Genomic DNA, 21,878 nt, shown 5'->3' with positions numbered 1-21,878 from the left:
CTAGAATTCGACGAAATTATTTATTTATAAATTAATTTAAAAAATGCATTGAGGCGTGCATGAACTGAGGCTACAACTGTCGGTTGCTTAACTTACTTCCTTCATTTTAACCGCCAAGCAAACCTAAATGGAAAATTTAAGTGTCTAGATGTATTGTAGAAGTACTTTCTACTAAGGAATGAATTTGAAGGACTAGAATTTAGTTTAAATTATTGTTTCCTATCCTAAGTTTATTTTCATTTTATTACTTATTCATACAAGTCACCCAAGGCACTGTTAAAACAAGCAGACACGTTACTTATCATGAATTGGTTGTATCTGGTGTATGGTAGTTACTTCGTAAGGTATTTATTGCATAAATGCTACGTAAGTGTACACGTGTGCAAATGAGTAGAATTTGGGTTTTTACACGCCCAAATATAAATATTGTGTATGTGAAACCTAACATTAACTAAATCTATCCATTTCTTTAAAACTAATCAAAGAATACATTAAAGAATTAACTATTTTTAAACATTAATTTTTGGTGTTAAAAAAACTCTGATCATCACGAATACACTTGCTGTAAAATAACAGTAAATTGCATTCACTATAATTGCAGTCTTAAAATAACAATGAACAATTAAAATATAATAAAATATGTAATAAATCTCAATTTAACAAAATTAAACTCATAAAACGAACAATACATGTGTAATACCTAAAATTTATTATTCGCTACGAAGTGCCGATGCGCGATAATGTTAATAATCATTTTTTGCGGATGCGCCGGCACAGTATCAGGTTTATGCCTTAGCTACCTGTGCATAAGTACAGCATGCTGGTATTTGACGAAAGCAATGGCTGCTAATTCCTTGCAGAATTCCTCGAGGACAATGAGACTTTCAACGAGCTGGTTATGGTCGTCTCTGAAAAAAAAAAGGAAAGTGCGGTCGCTTTAAGATGTTTTAACAGCTTAACACTTTATTTTTCAATGTAATTTTATTTTTATCTTTCATAAAATGTTTAATAAATAGAATTGCGTTGACATATTTACAGCAATCAAGTATTTAATTCGATCTTATTTACCAATAATTTCAATAAAATTTCAGTACCTTAATGAGTAATTTGGATTTATTATTATTTTAAAGTTTTTATTTTTATCTGAATATGTATTGAGCGATTTGGATACATTTAATTGGCTTAAAAACTGTGGCTTATAAAATTTTGTTTATTTTTTTAATGTGTGTGCTAAATAAATAAATAAATAAATAAAAAATTTACAAGAGATTTCCATTTTTGTAATTTTATTTATTTATTTATTTATTTATTAAGGTTCATCAACAATTGTTACAACAAATACATTATGAGTGGTTTCTATTCTAGGGTTTATACTAATTGCACAATTTTTAACAGATGAACACCACGTGCAAGTAAATTAGTGAATTCAAAAAAGTAGTCCGCGAAGGGCTAGACTCGTATTTAAGTATTTACTTAAATAGTAAACAATATTATTAAAAGAAAAACAAAAAATTTTTGAAAGTTTAAAGAAAATTAGGTCACGATGATGTAATCGATCGACGGAATTTAACCAAAGAGTCGTGAAATATATCTAAATTATTGATATTAACGATAAAATGGTTATACAAGCTGCATAGACGAGGTACTGGCGAGTTGCGACCCGCTACTGTCCTGCGAATTGGCGTCGAAAAGAGAGCTTTAATTCTATGACGGGGATATCTATGCGGCACTTTAAGTTTGAATTGGCTCCTTAGAGTGAAGAACAATTTATTTTGTAACGGATAATTTTGTATAGAAAAATCATATCTAATGTGTGTCTACGTTTGTTAAGGTTAACCATTTTAAACATTTTTAACCTGCTATCGTACGAACGTATTCTTTGCGCTACACCCGATGAAAACGACAAATGCCACATAAACCTTTTCTGGATCCTTTCGATTCTCAACATGTGGTTCGCGTACTGAGGACGCCAAATCACTGACCCATATTCGAGAATGCTTCGCACTAAGCAGTTGTACATTATTATTTTTGTAGCGGGTTTACGGAATTCCTTGACGTTACGATTTATTGCAGATATAAATAAATAAGCCGTGGTAGCCCAATAGTTTGACCTACCGACTCTCGAGCAAAGGCAGTGAGTTCGAATTCGGGTTCGCAAGTATTTATTTAGCAATGCAGAATAATAATTTTTATTTATAAAAACTTGTATTTAAAATGAATCCTTTTCTATTTTGCGAAACCAAATAGCCGCCATTTTGCGGTAGGAGGAGCGCATCGCGTGAGCGGCTAAGAGGAGACCGATTCCCAGCAGTGGAACGTATAAACGGTTTAATGATAATAAACGGAAAACGTACCTTTCATCGTAACTGGGATCTTCGCTCATTAATTGCAGCCTTGTGTTTTCTATTAATTTCTTATAATTTCTCAGCCTTGGTATCTCCATCGTCAGCCGTTTTGCCACATCTTGGAGAATTTTGAACAAAGTCCGCGTATTCTTTGCCGTCGGCATCATCGGGTTTAGGAGGTATTCGTGCAAATTAGGATGTGGCAGTAGCGCCAACTTCGATATGATAGACGTCAGGTGTAAGTTAACCTGATAAGGCTGCCCAGGCATGTTGGCTAGCAACTTGAAGAGCATTTTCAAAAACGGCCCTTCGTCAAATTCTTCGTCATCCGATCTCGACGTCGTGTCACGACTCCTGATTATGAGCCGTTGGGAAAAGCACTCGTTGTTACATTTGTCATCCTTGACATTTTGTGGGCAACATCGTTGACCGTCGGATGGCGTTTTGGCCGACTCAAAAACTTCATCCAAGTGTAGGTCGGCTTCTGGGCGACTGTCGTAGCTGTGCGTAGAGCTGGTGGTGTTGTCGCTGTATTGCTCCGACGGCCAGTTGAAAGATGATGTCGTATCCAACCACAACTGAAAACGCATGTTGTTTTGGCATTCATTACAGGGCTTTCCACGGCTATGGAACATTGTGGGAAAGTACTTGAAATATTATACATACTTTGCTTCATGAAGAAATTATTTTATGGGATAATATTTTTTTTTTATATATAATAGACACACGCTTGGCCACAATCTCACCTGATGTTAAGCGACGATGTGACCGACGATGGGATGGGATGGGATTATTATTATTATTATTATTATTATTATTACGATTATTTAATCCTCAAAGATATATTTGATCTATTGTAAATATGCACTTTTTTAAATAAACTATATTTTTTACCTTTGATTATGTACTCCCGGACGCATGATTCGAGTCACCTCGCATTTTTGTCATTAAGGGCTAGAATCCAAGAATAGTGTATTCATCGAAGAAAGTTTTCCCCCGATTTCGCAAATCCAAATTCCCAACACGGGCTTATGGAAGAGACGTTTAGTATATTAGTTTCAAAATTGCATAATAGTTTTTGATCAATCAAACATTGTTTGAACATGTTTGATGACACTTAATACTGCAAACGCGTGGTGGCTCGAATTATGTGTCCGGAAGTGTATATATTAACTGTTCCATCTATATTAGTTGATCTACAGATAAATTACAAATAAATTGCATTTAAGGTAACTAAAGCTTCAATCATGTGGCGATTTCAAGTATAATTTGCACATTTATCAAATCAAATAAAAATCAAATCATTTTATTCGTCATCATGGGTACAATAAAGATGATAACATTTATTTTATGATTACCATCAAGGCATACGAATTATACTATTATTATTAATTATACTGGTCCAATACTTCCAAATAATAAAATAACAGCACTGACTTACAATTATATGGACGTCGGGTCCGCGCTAAAAAGTGTCCGAACTTATAGGGCGTTAAAATCGTATACAGAGCGTCATTCACGCTTTAGTCTTCGCTTGTTCGACTGACAGCGAAGCAAGCAAAATGAGACAGTACTGCGATGACATTACAATTTAAATTCAACGTTTTAGCTTTTCCATATTCCTTTACATGTCACTACGCTTAAATAGGTTGACTTGAGACATTTTTTTCGTGGTTTTTGTATTAGACCCGTCGTCCATTTATTTGTAAGTCAATGTTTAATTAAGATAATAATCAATGTAAATAAATCAATGTCATACAGTCACGTTCGTCTCAATAATAAATTAATTAATGAGAAATTAGTTAGCAAAATTCCTTTAATGTATAAAATGTTTTTTCAATTAAATACTCAAATAATGTGCGTTTAAATTCCGCGAAATTTTCATTCTGCCTTACCTGTAATGGCAATTTATTATAGATTTTTGGTGCCATTGCAATTATACTCTTTATGAAATAAACATTATGTGAGTTTGAGCATGAACTGACCAGGTTATTTCACGTTTGTTCGGTTCAACTTCCAGATTAGGCAAGCAAGTTTTTAAGTCTTTACGATATTATTTTTTTTTGTGAAATTACTGCACTACTTTGTTTTAATTATTAATACAAAGATCGAACACTCAGAAAAATTTCTTCGATTCAAACCAGCGCCTTTAATCAATCCGTGCCAAACGTTCCGTAGCTCAGTTGGGAGAGCCCAACTGAGCTACGGAACGAATCAACAGTCCTTACGAGTCTTTCTGCTTATTGCAGATCTTTGTTACTCGATTCCACTCGGCCATTATTACTACATACCGTATTACTTAGTTTTAAAAATAAAATAATGTAATCATGAAGCAGAATATCCTATCTAAAATATTTAAAGCATTTTCCCTCCGCCTACCATAGCCGTGGTATGCGTCCGCCGACCAACTCAAAATCGATGATCATTTTGAAACTATTGCAGGCATCAGATTGGTTTTTATTTTAAACGGCTTAAAAAAGGAGGTATTCAACTCGTTTTTTGTATGCGACGTTTGTGAACCGATTTCAATTATTCTTTTTTTGGTGGAAAGGGGGTACCTTAGTTGTGCTCCCATTAATATTTGACGGAAATATTCCACCTCTAAGGGTGGCAAATTGGGGAATGAATCCGGCGCATTAGATTTCACCCACTTTGTGTTAACCGATTTTAAATAAACTCGGCAAATTGTTGGATGCTGATATGCAATAAAGTATCAACCAACAAGATCATAGTTTTACGAAAATAGCACCAAAAGATTTTTCAGTTGTTTTTTTTAGTTTGTTTTAAAATTTACTTGTAAAATGAAAACTTTTCCTGTTGTCACCTTAGGAATGACGAATTGTCGTGATTTTTACTATAATTCCCCAACAACAACAATATCAAGCACAACAGCAGAAGTTTTCATTTATTAAGTAAATTTTAGAAAATTTAATTATAAACGACGAGAAAATATTTAGATGCCATTTTTGCAAAATTTTGATCATGTTGGTTGTGACATTAGTGCTTATCAGCATCCAGATGTAATTCCACAAACTTTTGATGTCGGGTTTTTTTTATATAAAAAGAAGTTATAAAAGCGGTTACACACGGTGTCTATGAGCACCGATGCAAGCGCGCGACTGCACCGATACAAACGCGCGATGCGTCACTACAGTTGGGTTTTATATGCTGCTAAAAGTCCCCGTCCAATAAACTTTTTATCACATGACTGTGCGGCGCTACTTGTGGATGACCACCAAGAAAGCGGAATAGGAATCGCTCGCTGAAATAGGCACGTGCTCCTAGGTACCTGATAATGTCTATGTGCGTCATGTATGTAGTGTTCGTAGTCTGCGCCCACCGGGTCGGAAAGAATAGCGCGCGGCAGCAACAGCAGAAAACTGTAAGAGAAAGGGCAGACTAAATAAAACCAGCAAATTTTATCACAACGCTTTAATAACCCATATATAATTACAACAAACAAACAATACCTTAACAATAAAAATCATCTAAAATCACAAACGTGCAACGTTCACGTAATACATAAGGTATCACCAAATTGAGATTTCTTTTCTGATTTTAAATCCTCTGATCGCGTACTGGAAACTGATAACCTTTAATGTGTATCGCAATATCAGTTTCATCTATTACATAATGTTTTTTGTCGCATTCGATTGCGCGATCTCAGTTGACTAAGACACATGCCGTTTTATTCCACTCTGATCATGCAAATGTCCTATTTTCGCAAAATGACAACTGCTCAGTTTCTTGTTTACAAACAGACTTGTACTCATTTTAACTATCGAATTAAAGTTGGTATAATGATTAAACTCACATGCAATATATCTATAACATAATTATATATATATTATAGTACTACCCACACAAGTGTATACTCACGTTGTTAATGCATCTCGAGATAATTCTGATATTTACGTTTTCTAAACAACAAAAGTATGGCATTTGAAAAAGAACATAACTATACTTCCACTTCAAACTCAAATGTTTTGTCATGTTTGAAAAGAGTGGAATAAAACGGCATCTGTGTCTTAGTAAACTCAGATCGCGCGATCGGATGCGACAAAAATAAAAATTATACATCTATATGAAACTGACATCGCGATCAGAGTACACATTGAAGGTTATCAGTTTCCACTACCAACCGATCACGCGATCAAAGTAGACATACTCTGGAAAAGTATCACACGCTGTCATTGCACTCTCGGTTTGTGTCAATGGCACGTTTACATTACGGCAAAATTCAGCTTCCTATCTCTTGAAATGACTTTGTATTATTAATATGTAGGAAAATATATACTCTGCAGTGAATGTCGAAACAACATTCAATTTACAAGTTCAAATAATATAAGTACAAAAGCTCAATTTTTACAACTCGATGTAATAAGGTAACTTATGTTTTATCTTATTAACTACTTATTTAAATACAGCGAGGGGAATACCCAGTATCAAAACTCGAGTGATAATTACATTCATATTAAAGTCTCTTCGTTTCGTGGAATATTTTGCACAGTTTGGTCGTAAAAGCATTCTAAGGTGAAACTTTGCCATATACAATTGAATGAGGGACAATTTTCAGGTTAGCTTTATCTACCTAATTTCGGTGGCAATAACTGTAATTTAAATATCGTAGAATATTATTTCGTCGTCTTACTTTCTCAAACTTGTATCTCAAAGCAGAAAGCAGCTGAAGTGCAACAAAATCGTATTGCAATACAAATTTGCAGGCTTATTTCACATCATATTTACACACTGGCTATTATCTATTCTTAAAATAATGCACCTAAATTAACACTACTGATAAGAAATTGCCATCATGTGAATAATCACTGTTCGTAAGATACGTGATTGAGAAAGTACCGCATCGATTTAGTTTAGTTTAGTTTAGTTGCACTGAGTCGCTTAATCGCTTCATCTTTAGAATACAGTAGGACAAAAGAGTGAGCCGTCTCGCTAACGCACGTGCTATCTGTATAGTGCTAACAACTAGTTTAAACACTTTTATTGGCACTTAATTCTAAACTTGATAATCTTTATATGGAACTAACTCTGTTGAATCAGTATGAATAGAGTCGCCATTCGGTATTTTACGGTACCTACTGTTAAAAAAAACTACCTGTTAAGTAACGAAATATTTGTAAACTAGAAATCAGAAAAAGCATTTAGCGCACACGTGACTGGACCGAGATCGTTAAATTCGTGTACGCTTTAAGTAAAAGAAGAGCAAGAAATATTGTTAATGGTTTTATTAACTTATTGTAATAGAAAGTAGAAAGGACAAGCCGTTCTAAGAGATAACATTCATTAGTGCAAACAAATATTTCTTCAACTATATCTGGAATATTATTTAATATTTCACGATGAATCGAATACTTAAATAATAAAAACAGCCACTGAAATTTGGCGGAGAAAAATAACGTGAAAATTACCTAGTAAAACAATATTAAATTATAGTAATAAAACACTGGTTGAAAATTAGTTATACCTAAGTAGTGAAATTTGAGAATTTGCGAATTCAACATAATTAAAATTTAAGTAAATTTTGTGAAAACCGTTGGACTGGATCTGTTATTTGATAGACCTAATACTATCCACAAATTGTACTGTCTATATTATGTCCAAAATGTAAACAAAGAAGATAACCGAGCAGAAAAATGCATTTGAAATGGTAGTTTTTTATTTTTGACGACAATAAACGTTTAGAACTCATTTCAAGCTGTAATCTGATAGAATTTAGAACATTTTGCAATATAATATATATTTTACATAATTTCGTTTAAAACAATAATTATAATAAAAGGTTATGTATAAGACCGTAAATAATTTTATGAGACTGGTAACATAATCGGGAACAAGAACATTTGTGTCGCCATTTTGTCGTGTCAAAGTTGTCATTCGTTTCTCAAACTCGAATGTTTTTTTTATCTTCGTAGTGCGATTGTTATATTATTGTGGGTTATTGTTAAAGCTTTTGTTTATTGTTAATATTTTGTTACAGATATTAAGTTACGATTTCGTTAAAAATACAATGTTTATAGTCCGTACAACAATTTATTTTACTTTTGACAGCTCGACTACTAATCAATTAGTGACGTCCTAATGCGTTACCGATTCGATTTCTTACAACAATCGATTTTATTTATTAATCGTAATTTGAATTCGTTGAATAACAATAGTTTATAAAGTAAAAAAAGTTTGAATCCATTTACATTAACATTTTCAACATTATATTAGATATTACGAAATGGGGTAACGTGCCGTCGGCGGAACAGTAAAGCATTAGAATTTATTAGACAGACACCAAAACATATATAACGGAAATGTCAACTTGAATAATCATAGTTCCACAATCTGTCAGCTTGATAAATATCGAAATCGGAGCTAAAGAGCACGTCGCATCACTATAGTAAAGAAAAAACAGAGTCCATGAAGTATTGCATTTTTTTATCTATGACTGCTTGTCAATAACTATGGAACTTCATGGGCACGCTTATGGCAAAAGTATAATAAATGGTTGGATGGGGCATACAACACCTGCATTCAAACTTTGGCAGTGATATTACTTTGTTTACATATTGGAAATTTAATTATTATTCATACTATAGGTATAATGCATTACCAACCTAAGTGTCTCATAGTCCCTTTTACCGCGGATATAGTTAATTAGCATGACAAAATTTAGTTAAATTGCAAATATCCAGTCTTTACGTTTTCGCGGTTGTTACATGTTGAAAATAATAACAATGTTACAACCATACTAATTGCATGTTCTCAGGAAATTTCCCCTGTGATTATCAGAATCACGGAATTCACTCTGGGGCACTTCTCAGAACACCCAGATCAGAACCACTTTAGAAAAATTATATATCCCAATTTGATTCTACCGGGAATCGAACCCGAGACCTCCACAGTGCAAACCGTCAGGTCGTCAAATGAAATTAAACTATTTTTTCGGATCGCGTGTATTTTGTTTTTACAAAGAGACTTCGAGTTCATTACAGGTCAGCAGCCGTGACCATGCGCCTGTAAAGGGCTCAAAGTGTTAGTAGGTTGAAAAACCAAATATCCGAAAAGAAATCCTAATGAATAAATTTAATAGAATTAATGTTAGATACCCTTTGCAATGTCCCTAGATAGAAGCTAAAGTTAAAATTAAATTATATTTCATACGAGCTGGATGTCAGAGTACTTAAAAGACAAACACTGAGCTTAGATTATGGAAGTTATTGCGGTGGCGAGTCGGCGTGTTTGAGTGACATTTCCTCGGCCATAATCTCTTCTATGCGCGATTTGAGTTGCTCTAGCCTAAAATGTGAGTAAGCGAATTAGAAGAGCTGAGCAAGCGGTAAGTATATTGTAAATGTAATGAGAATGAAGTCTTTTTTTAAATTTCGTTCAGATACCAAGCAAATCCATAATTGCGGCTTTCAGGTACCCATATTATTCGAGCAAGTGGACAATTTAGTATTTCAGATTACTAGACTTGAATGTACAATTAAGATTAATTTTTAATTAGTAATTTCATTTCAAGAGTGCAAACTATCAATCTAAAAACGAGTGGTCAGGAACCGTAGAAAGGGTGATAAGCGACGGTGTAAGGAGGTCACATCGTCACAAAAAAACCCTTTCACGTATATTTCCAAGATTTCGACTTGATATCTAATCATTGTTTCCAACAATATTCATTGAATAACAACTTCAAGTCGTATTTGAAAAATGTTAGTCCAAAAGAGAAGTTATTTTTAAAATGCAGAAGTATGTAATCTATGGCTTCGTAGTGCTATACGAAAACAAATGGAATATTTCAATTACAATCTATCCAGTAGCTAAACATAAGAATTTGAACGAATATTTGAAAAAGAACTGCTTCAATTAAACAAATCGATTCATGCAATTAATTAATTGATCTGTATTTGGCATGGCAGAACAATGGACCATCACTAAACTGTCTACGGACGGGTCAGTGACTTGTTTTTTTTGTATAATGGATTGAAACGGACTATAATTTTCATATTGGGACACCTCTAATTGGATAAGGCGCAGTAGTGTTGAGGCTTAGGTGCCCATATACCGACAATTCTTCGTTTTGATCAATCGTCATAATCGTGTGATTTGTTAACGACTTAATATGCACTATCGATTCGTCGTTTCGATAAGATTAAAACGACAGATCAATTCCTGTCGTGGCTCAAAATTGTGGAATCAGGAAAATACGATTTATAAATGTATTATTCCCAGTACGATCCATCAATCTCAATTCCACCAAGTTTTGAGTTTCGGCAGTTTTTGGTTTCAAGTGCGATATATCGTCCTGTATGATATCACTCATTGGGGAGTTGAAACGTGGCATTTTATTTATCACCTGCCTACATTGACTTACAATTATATGGACATCGGGTCCGCGCTAAAAAGTGTCCGAACTTATAGGGCGTTAAAATCGTATACAGAGCGTCATTCACGCTTTAGTCTTCGTTTGTTCGACTGACAGCGAAGCAAGCAAAATTAGACAGTACTGCGATGGCATTACAATTTAAATTCAACGTTTTAGATTTGTCATATTCCTTGACATGTCTCTACGTTTAAATAGGTTGACTTGGGACATTTTTTTCGTGGTTTTTGTATTAGACCCGTCGTCCATTTATTTGTAAGTCAATGCCTGCCTAAATATAAATAAAATGAAAAAAAAAAAACTTGTTTGTATATAATTAAACACAATTCGAAAACTAATTTTGCGGAAATAGACAAAATAAGATTTAAAAAATCGTGGCACAAGCCACTGCAACTTATGTATCGTTTGTCACCGCACTACGAGTGGCGCACTTCGCAACTGTCAACTATTACTGCCGTCCACGAGTTAAAATACGGCTAAGTGATAAATGGTTTTTACAAAATTACCCTAACGATGCATAGCTGAAAATAATATCATAAAACAATTTCAATATTCTAAAATTGGGTTACGATTTTTATGATATTTCAAAAAAATATATTTTCACTTCGCCGCGTTTTAGTTAAGGGTTGGCAGATTATTCTTCCTATATTATTTCGACATTAAATATATCGTAATTCTATATATTATTCCTAACATTTTTTTATAAACTTCACTTGATAGTGACGGGACTAACAAGTCACTAACAAGTCGTGCGCCTGATGGTAAGATAGACGCCTGTTCATAACAGTTGCAGTGCCACTCAGAGCTTTAAATCGCGAAGATCTAAGGGGCACTCCCACTGCGTCCATCACCCTGAGACATAAGTTGACAAGTCCCATGTGCCTGTAATTACACCAGCACCTTTACCCTTCTAAACCAGAACTTGGTGGCAGAAATAGGTAAGGCGGCAGCACTTCCCTGGACGAATTCTTTCACAAGGAGTTCTATGGTACTACTGCCACTTTATTATAGGGGTGCGTTATTTACCTGTTAATGACCCTGTGGATGTTCTCGGCGTTGTCCGAGTGCTCCTTTGGGTCGAGCCCCTCCTGTGACAAGATATCGGTGATCTGTTCGTTCACGTGGTCCTCATGCTGCAACTGCTTCATAGCTTCCCTGCAAAGTCAAAGAATCTTCATTCCATAATCAAGCAAATTACACTTTAAATCGTCATATAGATTAAGTCTATACTACCTCAGATCGAAATATTTTTTTTCCCGTATTAATACGGTTCATTTTGCTTGGTTCGAGCTGCAGGGCTTTATTTCAGAATTTTTTTTTTACGAACGGTTTTATAGCCATTTGAAAAATGTATACGCGTTCTATTCCTCTATTCCCACTAGTTCAGTTACCCAGTTCAGTTGACTGAACTAATGAGATTTATTTTCTTGTTTGTTTAGTTGAAAATAAAACAAGCTTTTACCCCTGGTTTGGTAGGGATTTTTTTATTTCCTCTGTTCCCACTAGTTCAGTTGTCCACCCTATCTCTACACTAGTTCTGTTGTCCAGACCAGTTAGTTGATTGAACTATAAAGAATTTCTTTCTTGTTTGCACAGTTGAAAATAAAACAAGCTTAAAATGAGGAAAATTTCATCAGTTCAGTCAACTGAACTGGACAATTGAACCACTGGCAATAGAGGGTTCTATTTAGTTCAGTTGATGTAAAAAAAATATCATTGCTATATTTAAAGTACCCGTTGAATACAGCGGTTTTCTTAAAATTTCCAGGTAAGTTTGTGTTTTATTCTATAGTGAAAATTTTTAGGAACCGTGTTGTGACACCATATAGTAATCAGTGTGTATCCTCATTTTTTCCAAACCGGAACGCAGTAATGCTTACATTACTGATTGGCGGCAGAAATAGATAAGGTGCCAATACTTCCATATATGAACTTTTTTTTTTGATAACTCTTTCACAAGGCTCTACTGCTACTAAAATAACCTTTCTTTAATATAAAGTTTTTGTTTCACTTATAGTTTTAAGCCTCGTGAATAGCAAATTTTGGATATCAATCGGAATTTTATTATAGAAGTATATCGTCGCCTTAGAGTAAAAACGTTTTTACTAATTTTTGTTCAAGAAAAACTTATAAACATCTTGCTTAAATATATTATTAAAGTAATATAGTATCTGAAAGAGGTATAATTTAAGTAATTAAAATGCTAACTACAAACATTATTGCGTTTACTACATTTTACACTACATTTTTATCTTCGTCCTCAAAAATTACATACAAATCACATGCGAGGTATTCACTAACATTGCTCGTTAAATAATACATTTAATAATTCAAAGAGTAGTAGGATGTATATGACTTGATACATCAAAAGCAATGAAGGATTTAATTTGCATAGACTTGTAACCTAAAACAGTGATGAACTTATAATTTTGGGTGAATGTAATTATGAGCATAACATCTGACCTGTTTCTTTCCCTCTCTCTCCAAAGCGGAATGTCGTTCAGTCTGTCCCTTTCGTCGTCGTCGAGCGGCGGCTGGGGCGCGAAGTAACCTCGCGAGCAGACTCGAGACAGCACCAGTCTGTGGATGCTGTGCTCCGTGCCTTTTTCTATTATCGTCTGTAATTTTAACATAGAGGCACATGAAGTACGTTGTCAAAAATTATGAGACCAAGTGACTGAACAAACAAATCATGTTGCTGGTGGTATGCGACACGCCTGTTCATGACAGTTGCAGTGCCACTCAGAGCTTTAAATTGCAAAGATCTGAAAGGCACTGCCACTAAGCCCGTAGCTCCGAGACTCAAGTTGAAAAGTGTGTGGCTGTAATTTCACCAGCACCCTTAGGGTGCGTTTCCACTGATGCGGAGCCGGGCGGAGTGGAGTGAAGCGGATCGTGTATTGGCCAATCATAGTGCTCGAAATCTCCACTCCGCATCAGTGGAAGCAGTCTAAGTGGAGCGGAGAGGACTTTCAAATAAAAAAATAATCGACTGTCATTTTTTTCCATTAATTGATTTGAATTTTCTATTATCACAGGGTTGTCCCCTAAAACGTGGACGCTAAAACTGAGTGAGTATAATTGCAGACAACCACACAGATTACCTCGTCTCAAACTAACGGGAATTCCCTGTACTATTGAGTACCATAGCAACGGATTCACCCAGAACTAATTTAGAAAAGTACATTCCCCAATTTGATCCTACCGGGAAACGAACCTGGGACTTTCTCATCCTGCACGCACAGTACACATCAAAAGTGTTTAGGAATCAAGCATGTTTTTGTCAATGACTGAAAAATCAAGTCCTTTTTACTAAATTTTTTTCAACATCAAGGATTTTGTTCGTCAGTTTGATAATTTAACAAACAAAAATATAATGATATTTTTATTTTACTTTAACAGGGTATTATAATTATTAAACAAAGATCGAACACCTAGAATTTGTTTTTTTTACTCGAACCAGCGTCTCTCGGCAAACCGTGGCAGACGGTATGCTATGGGAAATTTCGTGAGGGCCACTGCTTAGTTGGCATAGCGTCTGTCACAGTTTGCCGGGAGACATTGATTCCAGTGTATGAAGTGATTTTTTTTTCTGAGTGTTTAAGTGTCTAAGGAATTTTACAAAAAACAATTGAATATCATAGTGGTGAAACCTCAAACACAGGGTAATCAAATATTCAAAAAGACAACAAATTATAAAATATAATTCACCACCATAGGCAATATACGCTTTCAATCGTAACTCTGATAACAACTGTGTATCCATATGTATGTGAAAGTATGTCTAGCATGGTTATTTCAAAACATAAATTGTAAGTCTAAGCAACAGCATTGTAAAAACGCGAATTTGTTCTTATATACGTATGTAATGTATCCGACGCTCCTTCGTTATAGTAAGCTTATTTGTCTAGTATTTCTCATTGTCAGTGAATGTTTGTATTCTGTTTTGAGAAATAAATGTCTTAAACCATAGTACCTTGAGCCCTAGACACTTTTGATGTGTGTATTTTGGTACCATATACCTCGAAAAACCGCAAGGTCTCCAAGGAGAGCTCGTAGTTATCGGTGAGGCAGTTGGAGATGAGCGTATGTAACAACGGCCACTCCGCCACCTCACCCTCACCAACCAGCCAGTTGGAAAACTCTGCCACAGAAAAAAACATTTTAGCACCAAATGGAGTTATCACACACTTAGATACATGCATCAATATAGTTATAAGGCACTCCTTACGTACAAAACTACTCATCTATCTCATTCTTCAACGAAAACTCGGTTACCTATTGTATTTTATTGCATGACACCACTAGAATTACTTTAAAATCCAACTTTCACTTCCTAGATTCCATTTCCGGAAATTCGGAATTCGAAAAAAGTAATGAATCTGGTGGTTTTAATATTTGGAACACCTTTTTCCGACCATTGGTTATCACGCTTACAAAGCATCGTCTTACGCCAGAAATAGCCTTATGTCCATGAAATAAGAGCGACAATGATGTCGCGCGAATCGCTCCTGCTTGGACTTATACAAAACCAATTTGTGGTTTTCTTGGGCCCTTGTTAATAAACCGCTAAAAATTAAACTACGAAATGCTTTACTTATTTTATTGGATAATGAATTTTTAACCGGCTTCAAAAAAGGAGGCGGTTCTCAATTAGGCTGCTTTTCTTTATGTGTGTTTCTACAGCATTTGTGAACCGATTTGGAGGATTCTTTTTTTGTTAGAAAGAGGATACTCCAGTATTGGTCCCATTTAAATTTCAAGAAAATATTCCACCTCTAATGATGGCAAACTAGGGGATGAATCCGGTTTCGCGCCGTTTCCGGTATATGTAATTCCACGAACTTTTGAAATATGTTTTTTTATTTTAAAAATTAATAATTATTAGAGAGAAATATCTTTCAAAGTAATTGTCATTTAATTTTTATTGGACGTCGTATTTGTTTAGTGAATATTACTTTGTTTTATATATTATTGTTTAAAATATTAGCGACGATCTTATGATGTTTTCTCTTCGCATTGTATTTGAATTTCTGATATTGTGCAAGTTACAAGGATTTTTGTAAAGATAAAATTCAACTAATATATTATTATTATTAAGTATGTTTTTCTTTTATCAGCCAGTTGACTGATTTTAACAATATTTAAGGCCAAAACTCATGAAGTATGGTGTGTATCTGTTTTTTTCGTCTATTCGTCATCTTCTAAGAAAACGAAGTTTCTGACAATTCAGCGTGCACTTAAAATTACACATTTCTGATTATTAATTAGCTCAAATCCCAAACGATTTTGGTAAACAAAAATTAAACTTCCTATTTTATTATTAAAATTAAATTTTTATTTTACGTCAATTCAAAACTGCAGAACTAAAATGTGTGTTTTTCATTGATGCCGAATGTCAAGTGACGGGACGAAGAAGTCTTGCGCCTGGTGGGAACTGACACGCCTGTCCACAACCACTCAAGAGTTTTTAATCGCACTGCCTTAGGGGCACTGCCACTGTACCCGTCACACTGAGACATATGTTACCAAGTCCCATGTCCCTATAATTTCACAAGCAGCCTGTGACGATGTGACGCCTTCCATCGTCATCCCACCAAGGAATCAGAGAAGGTGGTAAAAAATCACGTTTTTCAAATTTTGAATCTTTCTTTAATTCCTTTGCCTCGCCATTCTAATTTTGTTTCGCTCCGTCGCCACTCACTGCTCAATCTCTAAAATCTGATTTTGACTCTTTTACCAGTTCTCAATCTAAACCATATGCCGATTGTAATGCTAATCTAACCTAGTAATATTGTATAACTCGGCCCTTTCGGGTTAAATCTGTCTCGCGTTTTTAGTGCTTAAGTAGGGAGTGTTTTGTAGCATTGTAGCTGTTTATTTATCCATTTCTTGTTACAACCTTCTTCTTTTGACTTTACTTAAGGAATTAATTTATGTGGACCAAAGTATCCTATTTTATTGCCGTGATCCTGGTCACGGCACATTAGCGGTTTACAACACCGACGACGCTGCAGTACCCTTTTTTTTTTTTTTGTCGCGACTACATTACTTCCACGTAGACTGAGGAGACAGTGGAGCACATCAGACTAAAAGCCAAATACACCCTGAGGGTCTAGCGGTTGGAGTCCCGCCACAACGTAAATTTTAATTCTATTGTGGTGAGAGTGCCGACAGAACATCTGTCGGCCTTCATGAAGGAAGAGTTTTGGCTGAAGGGTGTCATATATCGACCCCTCCCACGTAAAGTATCGTATGTCAAAATGGCCAAGTTTACCGGGGAGCCTTTTAAAGTTCTGAATTCACTGAAATAAGCATAACACGTGACTTTAGATTTCTCACTTTTATTCGGCAAATCTCGTTACACATGTTGAGTATCATAAAATCCTAAATATCGGTTATAAGATCTATTAGATGATCACTCTAGGTGAGTAACAAGCCTTGCGGAATGAAAAGGAGAACTTTAAAACACTCCCCTGTAAACTTGGCAATTTCGACATACGATACTTTACGTAGGAGGCGTCGAATCGGCGATTCCGCGGCCGGTTACCTGACACCAGATTGCGCCACACGTCGCCGACAAGTGGAATACGTGCAGATTAGTTGTTTAGTTTGTCATATTATATTGTATGTATGTTAGTCCTTAAGGTATATATATATAATATATATATATATATATATATATATATATATTCATGTAATATGTCATGTGGCCTGAAATAAATGTGTAAATAACAAAATAACGTCTGGCTCTCCCTGGGCAACAATTCGAGACTACCTTATACCGATTGGCAAAACAAAAGCAAGGCGGTTAGTAGTGACGTGGGCAGTGTGGCGATAATAATAGCGTATGTCGATACGATAAGAAGAACAAGATTTGTATAGTTAGTAATTATCGAAATTGAGGTAGTTAATTTACCTGAAGCACGAACGTTTTCTTAATATGGACATACCCATTTCGTTATCAATGCGTATACAATTTCGGATGCGTTAACTTAATTCACCTGAATTAGTTCACCTAGATGCATTAAGTACACTTTTAGAAAACTTAAATCAAAAACACTCATCAACCTATTTGTATGGCCCAGTGCTGAGTAGTCTCTTCTCATGCGAGGGTTTAGGCCATAGCTTGCCATGCTAGTCCATGCGGGTTGGGGACTGCATTGTGAACCTTCTTCGACATGTAGGTTTCATCACGAAGTTTTTCGTTACCGTATCTGCACCATGTAACGAGTAGAATCCTGACGTCCTCAAATATCGTGGTGAATACAGTTTACTTTTCTGTTTGTCTAATGCACCCAGATGATTTAAGTTTACTAAAAGTGTACTTAATGCACCTAGGTGAATTAATTCAGGTGAATTAAGTTAACGCACCCAACATTTCTGTTTACTGTTTATTGTCTAAACATTTCAATATACAGGGTTGTCTCATGTTTATTTTTTAAATGGCTAAAGTATTTAAATAAGTAAGTATCTATAGAAACAAAACTACAACATTCTGTTTTGAGACAATAATTTGTAACATTAATTAAGACTCGATACTACCCCAGTTCGAATTCATATTCAAAACACTTATTTCAGAATTATTTTTTTATTATTAATGAAATGAATGCCATTTGAAAAGTGCATGTAGTATAAAGTATACGTGTTCTGTTTAGTTCGGTTGACATTAAAAAATCATAAGTATATAGTGGTTTTCTTGTAAAATTTTGAGGTAAGTTTGTGTTTTTTTTCCATCGCGAAAATATTTAGGAACCTTGTTTTCACACCTCACGTTCGTTATGCGAAATCAACCAAAGCCATTGGTGGTTGTATCTCTCTCTTTTAAAAGGAAACGATAATTTGTCACCAATATACTCAAATTTCAAATACAATCAGTGCCGAAAAGTCCCGAGATTTGTGGGTGAATATGTCCACGTTATCCTTCAGTTTAGCTAAATTAACTTCCCTCAATTCTGATCACTAGTAATCAGTGTTCAAAGTACCGTTGATGAGGTCCGGCGAGTCGACGACCTTGAGGCACTTGGTAAGCACGGCCGTGACGACAGCAGCGTGGTGGGCGTCCGTCAGTCCGGTCTCTGCCGCGCTCTCCAGGAAGCTCTGTCGAAATGTGCGGGACAGGTGCGCCGCTATCGTCGGATGACACTCCTGTTATGACAATAAGTAGTACATTGTGTTAACGGCGGTAAATAAGAAATTACGAACGAGACTCTATTAGAAGCCCGAAGTCGAAGACTAAGGGCTTTCGGAGTCGAGGTTCGAAATTCCCCGTGAAATGTATAATATTTTTCATCACACTTGCACGTAAATAGTATGATGGCATAGCAAGCTAACTTGACTGTAATGCCCCAAATAAAACACCGGGGCTATTATAGTCAAGTTAGAGTGCGTGTGATAGCATTTGATAGCATTTTTATTTTGGCATTTGATAGCATTTTTATTTTGGCATTAATTAACGCGATCTACAAATTCTGCGTAAAATTTATCTATAAGTTGGCACTTGGTTCCTCGTAAAAAATATAGATGTCTCTGTAAATCAGTCTGCTTTGCAACAGATTTTGTAAAACATTAATTTTATAAAATACATAATATCAGTTCATTATTATGGTTTCATAATTCTTATTTGAATTTTAATTGACTGTTTGAAATAATACATCACAATTTGCCTATAACAATTACACAATTGCATTTTGAAAAGTTCCGTTTTCGTTCAACTTTTTATGGACTATTATGTTATGGTTTCTAAAATTAATGATAATTAGCTAAACTAGACGACTGCGAATCTTGTATAATTATTATACTAAATATAGTATTCACGAAGATTATCTTTACAACTTTGTAATGTATAACATTTTAAATTAATGTTCAACCAAGTGAGTCAAACAATACTGCTCTGTGATTGGCTGATATTTTGGTACATAAAATTGATGATATTTGCTAAATTAAAACATTTACGAGGTTTATATAATAGTTACAATTCTTTAAATATGTTTTAACAACTTATTAGGTAAACGTTTTAATTATCTTCAGCACGGTACAAATGTAAACGACTACTGTTTTGTGATTGGCCAAAATAGTGTGTGTATGAGTAAATTTTCAAAGGGGGTTTTGAAGGGTATAAAAAGGAATGTAAGGCTGGGGTGGCTCATTATAAAAAGTGCCGAACCCTGAACCAGGAAAAGTTAAGTACCTTTTTTGTAACTAGTTTTACTGCTTTGCTACTGTGTAATTGTGTTGTGTAAATAGGACCAATGTCCCTAGGCTTTGGTATAGATTCAGTACCTAAACGTATGAAATCCGTTATAAATACTTATTGTTTTCACTCGTCCATTTTAATTAGTTTTTTTTAGCATTTTGCTATAATTTTGTATTAACTAGCACCTTAAAACATGTCAGTGCTTAAAACTAATCCTTGAGTTGAAGGAATAGTGCTATTAGTTTCATTTGCCTATCCTGTTATTTTTAAATCACTTGTAACATTTTTTTTTTGTTAGTTTCATGCTGGCATAATTGATTAAAACTGAATTATGTTTCTGGTAGTGATTCTGGTTTTAATTACTTAGGTTTACTGTTATACTGTTAATTGACATTTTGTTTTACCCTATATTAAAATAAAACTTGGTTTACTATAACTCTGCTTTTGAATTCTTTAGATAATTGACTTCCCTTTATAATAGAGTTTAGTACTTTAGTAATAACTCCGGGATCTTCTAACACGTGCAATCACATAGGTGCAAGTGTGTACCAATGTGTGTGGCCAATGTGTACGCTTCTAAAATAAGACTCCGGTTGATATACTAAATTTATTGGTTACGAGGCTTCAAATTATTGTGAAACAAAAACGTTTTTAAAAGCTATTATCAGACAGTTGCAGCTTCAAAATTTTTCTTATATATTAAAATACACAATGTACAATTTGTGACTGTGAAGAAGCATTCTACGCGATCACTATAAACTCATGGTAGAGGTTAGCAGAGATTGACAGCACGTAAACTAGCAAAAAGACCAGAGCAGAGGTCTAATTAGAAAGCCGTGACTTAAAGTTAAAGAGCACTAATACTCCCTAAGGTGGTTTATCAAGTCAAAATGAATTCAACAAAAATATACTATACTACAGTGTTACAGTGGCACAGAACAAGTAAAATCTTACCTTCATTAACGTATCGCAATAGTCCAACCATGAAAAGAAACTGGTTAGTTCTCTGTAGCCGTGGAATTTGCTGTACGATTTGTCACCGAAATCTTGAGCCACGTACCTGTAATAATAATAATAATAATAATTGATTACTTCAGAATGTCTCCATATCGTGTTAGTAACAATTATAACCTTATGCCTAAGTGAGTAGCAGTAGAGCTCCTTGTGAAAGGGTTCATCCAGGGAAGTACCTATTTCTGCCACCAAGCAGTAATGTCAGCATTACTGTGTTCCGGTTTTGAAGGGTAAGGGTGCTGGTTAAATTACAGGCACATTGGACTTGTCAACTTATGTCTCAGGGTGACGGGCGCAGTGGTAGTGCCCTTCAGATCTTTGCAATATAAAGCTCTGAGTGGCACTGTAAATGCTATGGATAGGCTTACCATCAGGCGCACGCCTTGTTCGTCCCGTCACATAATGTTGTAAAAAAATATATATAAATATAAATATATCCCTTCTCGCTGACATGTGAAGGGCTTCTTATGCTTAAAGAAATTTAAATTTCTTATTATTACTTATTTTAAATTTAATTTTATAACAAGATATAGAGATTTTAGGTTTTCCCGATTGTTACACATAGGAAATGAAACTACTTTTCCAGATTTAAATCAGTCAACCGTGACCATGGGACCTGTAAAGGACCCGAAACGTTGGTTTGTTTTAAAAACAAATATACGCGATCTAAATCCGGAAAAATTGTTTCATTTCCAAGATATAGAGAATTATAACACGCGTGAACAATAGCATATTTGTAGAAGGCGAAATCGCTATTGCGAAAAATTTTTCAGGGGGGCCACGTTTTAGGTTTTCGCGGTTGTTTTAAAATAATAGGGGTTAAAGTATGAAATTGCCGATTTGTACTGAAAATCTAAATTGTTTATTTTTTAAATTTTTAACAAATTTAATAATCAAAATAGTTGCCATTATTATCTATACATTGCTGCCATCTAAT

At 34.9% G+C, this 21,878-nt stretch overlaps 1 protein-coding gene across 2 annotated transcripts in view; it reads right to left on the bottom strand.

The window, feature by feature from the left end:
* Positions 1-504: 504 nt before the first annotated feature.
* Positions 505-21,878, bottom strand: part of LOC113239341 (protein FAM160B1-like) — a 27,979-nt gene continuing 6,605 nt past the window's right edge. Inside the window, exons 6-13 of one of the 2 annotated variants that reach the window (XM_026476289.1) lie at positions 20,882-20,987; positions 18,717-18,879; positions 14,754-14,875; positions 13,195-13,349; positions 11,758-11,886; positions 5,635-5,725; positions 2,355-2,923; positions 505-908 (exon numbers count right to left, since the gene is read on the bottom strand). In XM_026476289.1, the coding sequence (XP_026332074.1) occupies positions 797-908; positions 2,355-2,923; positions 5,635-5,725; positions 11,758-11,886; positions 13,195-13,349; positions 14,754-14,875; positions 18,717-18,879; positions 20,882-20,987 (1,447 nt within the window). In that variant the 3' untranslated portion in view covers positions 505-796. Of the gene's footprint in view, positions 909-2,354; positions 2,924-5,634; positions 5,726-9,394; positions 9,648-11,757; positions 11,887-13,194; positions 13,350-14,753; positions 14,876-18,716; positions 18,880-20,881; positions 20,988-21,878 lie in introns of those variants that run through there. The other variant, XM_026476290.1, reaches the window with a different exon arrangement.

The sequence above is a fragment of the Hyposmocoma kahamanoa genome, unplaced genomic scaffold (assembly GCF_003589595.1).
Source record: "Hyposmocoma kahamanoa isolate Upper Pololo Valley unplaced genomic scaffold, ASM358959v1 99879, whole genome shotgun sequence".
In the NCBI taxonomy this organism is placed as follows: domain Eukaryota; kingdom Metazoa; phylum Arthropoda; class Insecta; order Lepidoptera; family Cosmopterigidae; genus Hyposmocoma; species Hyposmocoma kahamanoa.
The sequence above is the reverse complement of the archived record's forward strand: the minus strand, read 5'-3'. Positions and strand labels throughout refer to the sequence as shown.